At 49.2% G+C, this 10,199-nt stretch overlaps 1 protein-coding gene across 1 annotated transcript in view; it reads right to left on the bottom strand.

Moving 5' to 3' along the window:
- Positions 1-6,307: 6,307 nt before the first annotated feature.
- The window catches only part of NOL9 (nucleolar protein 9), an 18,043-nt gene continuing 14,151 nt past the window's right edge, over positions 6,308-10,199 (bottom strand). Inside the window, exons 10-12 of the mRNA XM_012662525.1 lie at positions 9,109-9,286; positions 7,327-7,460; positions 6,308-6,633 (exon numbers count right to left, since the gene is read on the bottom strand). Coding sequence (XP_012517979.1) covers positions 6,490-6,633; positions 7,327-7,460; positions 9,109-9,286 — 456 coding nt within the window. The 3' untranslated portion in view covers positions 6,308-6,489. The remainder of the gene's footprint in view (positions 6,634-7,326; positions 7,461-9,108; positions 9,287-10,199) is intronic.

Here is a 10,199-nt window from a genome sequence, read left to right as displayed (position 1 = left end):
TGTTCACAGGAACACATTTGAAAATTTTACAGTGAAGATGTATTATCTTTCTAAGCAGAATAAAAAGTGCACAGTGTGACTTTATATTTATACGCTAATTTAAAGGGCTTAAAGACCCAATCGAGCACATGCTGAAGTAGACAGAATAGGTGGCCGCTCCCTGCTGTTTGCTCCAGAGGCTGTAACCCCACATTTCACCCGCACCTGGACACGACCTCCCTCAGTAATGAGCAGGGATGGACCTTGAATAAGGTGGACATCGGTCACTGAATGAAGTGGACATCGCATATTAACATGATCCGGCTGCGGACACAGACGGCGCAACTTGATTTCCGGTCTCTGACTGCCAGCAACAGAGCCCAGCCTGGATAGGTGAGCTCTGCTCCCGGGGTGGGCCACAGGAAGGACAGGTCAGCAGCGCAGACTCCTCTCTGGGACAGGGCAGCCCTGGGTGTGCGCAGAGGAATTCTCCTGACTTGCTGTCTGCTTCTGAAGTCTGTGCTGGGCAGTCATGGGGCGGGGGCCAGATAAAGGCTGGCTCTGATTTGAGCACGCCAGACGGGTCAGTGGCCGACGCACCCAGGCCATCCCCCTTGTTCTGGGAACAGGGCATTTCCCAGGCCAGGGCTCCTGCCTGGGGGCAATGGAATTCTACTGGATTTCGTGAACACTATTCCTGAACCTCTACTCCCAAAATGCACCATGGCATATATTAAAAGTGAATTTAAAAATATTGATGGCGTAGCAGGAATTTCATAGCCCTTCCTGAGAGAGCTGCAAAAGCCAGGCAAAGAACTATTCTAGACCACGCTAGCACAGGGGACACGACCTGAAAGCACAAAGTAGGACAGCTTGAAGGGTCTTGGGGCACCTGTCTTACCCCATCTTCCCTTTCACGGAAGAGGAAAGGAGGCACCTTCCGTTGCCTCGAGCCACTGCAGCTGCCTTGCGCAGCGGCAACCCAGTTCTGCCACCAAGCTGTCCTGCAGCATGGCATCCTGCTTTTTCCGTCAGGAGTTGGATGGCTGCAAGGGAAAGGCCCCTCCTGTGCCTTCTCAGAAGACAGGACATTACCAATGCCCTCAAATCAGAGCTGACGGCTAAAACTTGCTGGGCAGGGAGGCCTTAACTCGCTGACTAACCAATTAGTGAGGACGAAATGTACCCAGCCTGCAGGGCAGTTCTTAAAAGGTCTAGAGTAATTCAGCCAGTGTGGAGTCTCGGTGGCCCCTCCAAGACCTGTGACCCTCCTTTCAAGACAAAAGAAGAAAACATACTCACCAGTTCCCAAACGAAGGCTGAGCCAGCTTCGAGGTGGAGACCCATATTTTGTCAGGACTGAATTCATGCTTGACCTCTGGGATGGTGGCACCCTGCCTGGCCCGCCAGGCACATGCCAACACCATGGACCTCTGATCAGACACACAGGTCTCCGTCCCTCCCTGCCCAGATGCAGTTCCAAGACCGAAGGGCTTCTCCCAGGCTCAGCCCAGACCTTACTTTCTCTAGCTGAATCCGTCTGCACAGAAAACCACGGAGCTTTCAGCCCCTGCCAATTTGCTTCCCCTCCAACGCAGGTCCCCCGGGTGCTGTATATTTTAACGTATGGACTTTGTAGCTGCCGCTCACTCTGTGTTTTCTTGTTGGTGGTTTTTTCCCCCTTGGATTTTCCATTCCCAAGTACCCATTCGCTCCTTGGAACAGGCTTCTCACACTGCTGGCTGTCTCCAAGATTCCTTCCCTCCTTTCTCGGAAAGTGACGCCACGGACACCCTGGTCTCTGCAATCCCAACAGCCAGCAGCTCCTCTGCCGGACTCCTTAGCCAGGAGGGAGGCCTGGGAGTTCAGTGGCTTCCTCCTGCCAGGCAGAGACAAGCTGGTCACAGCCCAGAGACCGAGTGAGTTTCAAAGCATTAGAAAAACCCAAGACAGTCTGCCTGAACGCGGGGCAGCAGCGGCCTCAGGGCCAGTTACCATGGCAACGCTTGGCTTCCCAGCCTAGCACTTGTCTGCCCAGCTCAGCTCTATTTGCTGATTCCCAAGACTTTGCTTACTCAGCTCCTGGCACTGCCAGATCAGACCTGCCTGCCACCCCTCCACCGGCTGTGCCTTTCAGATCCCACCCCCAGCCCACTCTTTTCCTGGCAACGCCTCGGGAATACTTAACGAGGTCTTTTAGGAGGCCCTGAACATCACGTGGGCTTTCCCCCCACTGCACAGATGGCCCCCATATTTATTTTAGCCACTGTTCAGGCTGGGCTTGTTGGCCAAGTCTCGTTTTTTCTGCCAGGCCCAACCCAGCGGGGAGCAGGACGGCCAAGGGGCTGAGCCCTCGCTGCTGAGGACCAGATACCCGCACGGACCCTACAGGGGCTTTTGCTTTTTGTGAATTCTTCTGGGAGCAAAACCCGTTTCCGTCAAATACTCTCTCAAAGACAGTCCAGAGAGGTTACAGCACCTCTCTTAACTTACAAATGGGCCAAGACAGGAAAATTAAACTCTCACTGCACCCAACACCGAAATGAAAATAAAACAGGCATCTGCTGGAGCCTCCTAAGTGCTCCCACTCTAGCACCCAGATTTCACTAACCGCCTTTCAACTTTTTTTTCCTTTCCAATGTTTTTTTTGCCATAATTTCTCCTAATCATTTAAGTAATCTCCTAGAATAAATTGGTCTAGACAATGAAATCAAACAAATTCATATTCTCAAAAATATTTATTGATACAGTGGCTCATATGTTAAAAGAACTGGATACAAATCATACAGTAGGACACCAATTTTATAAAACACACACGCGTAGAAAAACACCAGGAAAGGTAGCCTTGCAGTATTCACAGCGTTGTCTGCGTGGTGGGGGACTGCAGGATCATTTTCTACACATGGGAGCTGTTATTAACATTTTTACAGCAATGATTGGGGGTTTATGAAAATTTCCATGAACGGGTTACCGATGGTGGCCATGCCACCTGCTTCCCCAGGGCCCTCTGACCACAGGTCTGGGCAGCGAGAGCAATTTTAAGGTGAATCTGCCTGGAGGCAGGAGGAGCAGCTGTGGATTCCAATGTTTCGTTTCTGTGTCACTCCAGCACGACTGTGAGGAATACAATTTTGGTGCCTGCCTTCCACGAGTTTCCAGTCGAATCAGAGGCCATATACTAAGACCCACTGACCATTTTCTACTTGTGGAAGACTGCTAAGCCTCTTATGGCCATGACCTCACTTACTCCTTACCCAGGAACGCTGAGGGAAGAACAATTACCCCGTCTTCAAAGAAGGAAACAGGCTCGGGTTGACTATTTCCCTCAAAGTTACACTGCTAGGCAAGCGGGAGCCAAGATTCAAACTCAGAGCTCTAACATCAAAGCCTGCTATCTTAACCACTATATTGCCATCCAAACAAAAAAAAAGCCAAAAACCCCCTAAAAAACCTACCAATTACACAATTTTAAAAAATCACCATCTGGTACAAAAAAGGAACCCCTTACCCATGTCGTTTGGTCCTCACACCTGGCAGGCAGAAACCTAGATGTCTGGCTAACTGATCATCAAAGGGGTCAGTGGAGGGCATGGGCTCCCCGGCTCAGCCCAGGGCCTCGCCTTCTCCAACAAGCCCCGTCCAGGCAGGCACTGAAAAAGCTTAGTCTGAGGCACTTGAAGAGCCTCTTCAAATATCCTTCTCTCCTTTCTTGAATCTTTAATTTCCAAGAGATGGTTGCAGAGGATACAGGGATTCCAGCTTCTGAGAAGGCCCAACAGTAGGACAGACAGGGAAAAAAGAACTAGTTTATGAAATAAAACAAATCCTAGAATGTGAGAATCTAATTTTCATATCTGTTTTTCCTCTGAATGGATCTCTTTAAAAGAACTGATTTTAAAGAACCACAAAAATTGACCACTAAGGGTTCTCATTTCCTAAGTTGTATATTTCTGTAATTTTCTTAAAATAAGCATGTACTACTTTAGAAATCACACAGAAAATGATTATGAGTTTTTGTAAAGAATAACTCCAATGGAGGCTGGGCACAGTGACTCACACCTGTAATCCCAGCACTTTGGGAGGCTGAGGCAGAAGGATCACTTGAGGCCAGGAGCTCAAGGCCAGGAGCTCAAGACCAGCCTGGGCAACATAGTGAGACCCTGTCTCTACAAAAATTTTTAAAAATTAGCTGGGTATGGTGGTGTGTGCACCTACAGTCCCAGCTACTAGGGAGGCTGAGGCGGGAGGATAACTTGGGCCCAGGAGTTTGAGGCTGCAGTGAGCTATGATCTCGTCACTGCACTCCAGCCTGGGCAACAGAGTGAGACCGTTTCTAAATACAAACAAATAAATAACTCCAATGGAGAACTCTTTACTACCTATTCTGAACCATAACAGACTGCAGGAAGGACAAAAAATACAATCTCCTCCTTTCTTTGAATACCCTTAAAGCCACTGGCATTGATAATCGAATGGATGCACATCCAAGGCGGATGGCACTGTAGCAGGTCTGACCAGGCACACCCTGGGGCCGACCAGAGCCAAGTCTCCAGGATCTCGGAATCTCCTGGCCAAAGCCCTGTACAGCTTCCTGGCTTCCCGGCCAACTCTAGCCCCAGTACAGCCACTAACAGATGGCTGACAGCTCCCTCTAGGGGCAACGTTTTTTCCTTTACTGATGAGGACTGGAGAGAGACATGACATCCTTAAAGGCCAGCATTTAAAAGTTAAAGGCAAACCTGAATTTAATGAAAAAGCAAATTTATAGGGCACCACTATAATCTCATTCTCCCAGAGACTTGCTGCTAATGACCAATAGTGGGTATTGGCGTAAGACATGGGAACAGGGGAAAGAGGCAAAAGCTGATGGGGGTAGAGTCCTGTAATTCTTTGCAAGGCCAAAATAGTAAAACATGATACAAACAAGCTAAATTTAGATGTAAATAAGAGGTAACTAAGAAGTTAGACTCAATGGTCTTCTAGGGTATTAAAACAAACCATGGTGACAAGGGTTCCTGTGCTTAAGTCCTTTGCTGAGGGGCCACCACAACATACTCAGGACAGTAACATCAGTGACAACAGTTGAAATGAACACAAAAGTGAAGACCCACACATCCCAGTAACAGCCATTCAACATGATCGTACTGGGAAGCCGGAATTCCACGGAATGGCGGTCACACCAGTCTGAAATGCTGCCTCAACAAATATGCCGCTGGTTCACACACAGAAATGACATGACCCGGCTCCATCATCCTTTTTACAAAAACCACGTCCAACATTAGAGGACAAAGAATCCCAAGCACCACGAAGAGCATGAAGAACGGCATCATCTCAGCCTCCTGGCCCGGCACGGAGCTCTCAATGGCGCAGAGCCGCCGATGTTCAATTCAGGTCCAGCTGCCCACAGGCAACACTGGGGCCTTGCACAAGAGCTGGCCTGACAGTCCTTCTTCCAAACAGTTCTGCCCCACAGTTGTGTCTTTGGCCTCAGATGAGAAGTCAAATAGGACAAATCAACTTTTAAAAAGCCCCAAGGCCGGGTGCGGTGGCTCACGCCTGTAATCCTAGCACTCTGGGAGGCCGAGGCAGGTGGATCGCTCAAGGTCAGGAGTTCGAGACCAGCCTGAGCAAGAGCGAGACCCCGTCTCTACTAAAAATAGAAATAAATGATCTGGACAACTAAAAATATATATAGAGAGAAAAAAATTAGCTGGGCATGGTGGCGCATGCCTGTAGTCCCAGCTACTTGGGAGGCTGAGGCAGGAGGATTGCTTGAGCCCAGGAGTTTGAGGTTGCTGTGAGCTAGACTGATGCCACGGCACTCTAGCCTGGGCAACAGAGTGAGACTCTGTCTCAAAAAAAAAAAAAAAAGCCCCCTGAAGACGCTTTCCGGATTTGAAAGCAATTTCTTCAGCACAAAACCACAGTTTAAAAAAAAAAAACAAAAAAACGAAGGGCTCTTGAGTCCAAACTTTTATCTATTAAACCTTGATTGAATGAGATGGACCAAACACAGTGGCATCAAGTGAACAGAAGAAGGAATGACCACCCAGTGTCGTGACTACCCACGTAGGCCCCTCAGTGTGCACGTGGCTCAGGTGAGGGCGACCCCACAGGTCAGCCTTCCTCCTTCCTTCCTGGTACACTTTTGTGGCCCCAGTTTCCCTATTTTTATCCTGATTCCAATAACCAGGTCCTTGAAGAACGTTTGGAGGAATCAACTGTATTCTGTTTTTAATGGCATACAAACTTCCCCTGCTGCATTAAATCCTTTTAGAAAACACACCAGACAGCAAGCGTGAGCGACCATGCAGAAGACTAGGGAAAATTCTAGCTCATGTAGCTTTAAAAGAGAAACTTAAAACTATCACACAAGTCACACTGAGCACTCTTGCTACACAAGAGCTCCATTCACAGCCACAAAACCCCTTCAAGTCTCTTGTTGTCAGGCTTGAGACAAAGCTTCCTGGTAGACAAGTGTCCTCTCTCAGTAAGAACATCAGCGTCAGTTTATTTTCGATAGTGCTTAGCTTTCGGGTGTAGTTTCCCTCTATGTCTTTCCTCAGCTTCTCTTGCTCCAACTTTCTCTGACGCTCCAGGAAGTTTAAAATTGTAATCTGTTGTGACGTAAGGTATTGTCCCTTCGAGCCCGTGCTAAAATGAAAACGCAAAGAGAATGCATAGAAATGCTCTAGATAGAGCCTGGAAGGGTTTTTGGTGTTTTATTTCTCACCCGGAAGACAGTGTGAAAATGAGAGCCAGAGGACGTCTTGCTCTCATAAGGCATTTGATCCTTTCCCTCAAAGGCCCCCCATAGAGCAACTGGCCCCATAACAACTGTGCCTGTGCCCTTCTGTCTGGCTCAATCCCACACGCTCATCAGACAGCATGAGAGCAAGTGGGTGTGGCGTGTGCTTCCGTCCCAGTAAGTGAAACAAGCAGGTGAGAATGGCAGGAACACCCACTGCCCCCAGCCCACGTGCAGCCTCTGTGGCTGTCGCTGAGGGCCACACAGACACCTTTGGCCAGCAAGCCCCAGCTATGGGTTCATCTGAAGACTGTCCTCAAGAAGGGTAATCCTGGGGAGGCACCTCTACTCTCTCCAACACAACCTCCTCCCATGGTAATGGCTCTGCCACAGGGCTCTGGACTCCACGTGACAGCAATGCACAATCTTGGGCCCTAGAGGCCACCCTGACAGCGTCTTGCCTCACTGAGGATCTAAAACAAAGCACAGATTTCCCAGACAGATAGCCTTGTTCCTGTGACTCTCAGCCAACTGAAGCTCCCCACTTCCTGTGGACCCGGCCGGGCTCCCTCCCGGGCTGTGCCCTGGGTCAGGCTCACCTGGTTCTTGAAGACACAGTGTGGAACGGAAACAGCTCCAACAAGCAGACAATTCACAGTTCTTAGCTCTTCCGGGGGTACAGGGGTGAGGATGTGGTACAGCCGCTTCTCCATGTCAATGCCTCTACAGATGCCTGCAAGACAACACAAAGATCACCCTTTCCAGAAGACAGTAAACCTCCCCACCATAGAAACTGCAGAATGGCTTTGAAAATAAGTTTCAACTTCAACTGGAAACTTGAAAACTTTGCTTGGAAAATGTAAGAAAACCAAGAGATGGAGTACTTGAAAACGCAAAGATTTTTTATACCTTCCCTTTGTTCAGCTGTGAGGAACAAAAGTGGGTTACATGCAGAAGGCCTACGTAGTTTTAGTTCAGGGGAGCAAAGGTCAAAGAGAAAAGCCATCATGGAGAAGCACAATGACGATGACATCTTTCCCCATCACCATTCCTTCTTTACGGTCTGTGTTAAGTGAGTTTCTGTGGAAATGCTTCTGGGAAGTACAGTGTTGCACAAATCTGAAACACGCATTTTTTTTTTTTTTTTTTAGACAGAGTCTCACTCTGTTGCCCTGGCTAGAGTGAGTGCCATGGCGTCAGCCTAGCTCACAGCAACCTCAAACTCCTGGGCTCAAGCGATCCTTCTGCCTCAGCCTCCCGAGTAGCTGGGACTACAGGCATGCGCCACCATGCCTGGCTAATTTTTTCTATATGTTTTTAGTTGTCCGATTAATATCTTTCTAATTTTAGTAGAGACGGGGTCTTGCTCTTGCTCAGGCTGGTCTCGAACTCCTGAGCTCAAACAATCCGCCCACCTCGGCCTCCCAGAGTGCTAGGATTACAGGCGTGAGCCACCGCGCCCAGCCTGAAACACGCATTTAATTAAGAATTTTGTTAATTTAGGGTTACTTAGTTCCAACACCCTTTCAAAACTATATACTGTCATTGATTGACCTTGGGGAGCCAGGGATGGTGAAGGTGGCAGGGACCTAATCCTTCTGGACACCTTGAGCCTTGGTCCAGATCCCAGATCTGAGCAATGAGAAGTGCCACCCTGTGGCACTAACTGTCTGTGTTCTGGTCACTCCTGACTGGGGGGTGGAAGTGGAGGATCCAACCAAGCAGCTTTCTCAGTGGCCCAGTGCGGAAATGCCGATGGCTAACTAGCATGGTGACAAGAGGTGGACAACCTGACGTGTTGTGAAAACAGAAGCCACCAGTCCTATTCACGGGCTGAAAATGGAAATGAAGGTGAGGGGACGCCAAGGAGGAGCTGGGGTTCGACCTGAGCTTGTGTCAGTCTCCCGAGGAACTCTGCGCGGACCCGGCAGAGGAGTGGGTGGTGGGGTGGGAGGAGAGAGCCTCAGCTTTGAAAGTGTGTTTTAGATGCCAGGGAGACCCCCAAGTGCAGAGGTCCACCAGCACCTGGGTTTGGAAGGCAGATGCAGAGCTGTGCTAGACGGATACTACGGAGAGCCAGCGTAAAGACAAAGATCGAAAGCCCAGCAGTGCACCTGACAGCCTTGGGGAAAGGTGTCGAGTGAGAAGAGGAGCAGGATGGGCCCTCGGGAATCCCAATTTAGAGGAGCTGGCAGGAGAGGCAGAGAAAGGGCTGCTTCCTTCCTGGCCTCCAACCCCTGAGGCACGCAGTACAGAAGAGTGAGGAGCTCTCTGACCTCTCCAGCTGAGAGAGAGCTACAAGGTCAAGACCAGTCATCCACAGCTGAAGACGGGGATCCATTTTGGGCAGGTTTATAGGCATGTTTTCCTCTCAGACTCACCAAACCCCAAACAATCACAGATTGGAGTCTGGGCAAGCAGGATCGGCCCATTCGTGTACCCTCTGACGTCATCCAGGATCTTGCAAAGTGCAACCCAGCTGGCATTGACAGCATACAGGATGTGGGTAGGGGCGACGTCAGAGTGGGTAATCCTGAGTGCGACTGCATTGAAGGGGACCTGGAAGATAAATTAGCATCTCCCTAATTAATTTCTACTTTGAAAGATTACTTTTCAGTTTTACAAGTTGATTAGCCAGCTATCTAAAGCTAGGGCTTCCAAACCATCTACCAAAGGTATCTATGAAGAATAAAAGCACTAACCAGGGTTTGGTTATGGTTGCACTGCTTTAATACACAGATCCTAAGAAATAGATACAGATTTCCTTTTTCTTGTTTTTTTTGAGACAAGGTCTTGCCCTGGCATCCAGGCTGGAGTGTAGTGGCACCGTCGCAGTTCACTGCAGCCTTGAACTCCTAGGCTCAAGCCAAACTCCTCCCTCAGCCTCCTGAGTAGCTGAGACTATAGGCCTGTACCACCACATCTGGCTAATTTTTTAAATTTTTTGTAGAGATGAAGTCTCACTATGTTGCCCAGGCTGGTCTTAAACTCCAACTCCTGGCTTCAAGCGATCCTCCAGCATGCCTCAGCCTCCCAGAGTGTTGGGATTACAAGCGTGAGCCACTGCACCCAGCCCACAAATTTCTTGTATACCAGCAACATGTGCTAGAATTCTAAACCAAATGCTTACAACTTTCTCATCTAAAGAGATGCACATGTACTCAGAGACAGCATAGGGAGACCTTGTCTCTTTAAAAAAAGGAAAAAGGTTAGAGATGTCCTAAATGAGTCAAAGCAGAGAGAGAGCTGGGCACGGCGGTGCACGCCCTTAGTCCAGTTATGCGGGAAAATCGCTTGAGGCCAGGCGCTGGAGGCTGCAGTGTGCTGTGGCTGCTTCCGTGAATAGCAGCTGCACCCCCATCATTGCTAAAAAAATTTTTTAAGAATTAAATAAAATTGGCCGGGCGCGGTGGCTCATGCCTGTAATCCTAGCTCTCTGGGAGGCCGAGGCGGGCGGATTGTTTGAGCTCAG

Source organism: Propithecus coquereli, unplaced genomic scaffold (assembly GCF_000956105.1).
Source record: "Propithecus coquereli isolate 6110/MARCELLA unplaced genomic scaffold, Pcoq_1.0 Scaffold77, whole genome shotgun sequence".
Lineage (NCBI taxonomy): Eukaryota > Metazoa > Chordata > Mammalia > Primates > Indriidae > Propithecus > Propithecus coquereli.
This window is presented reverse-complemented; position numbering and strand designations above follow the sequence as displayed.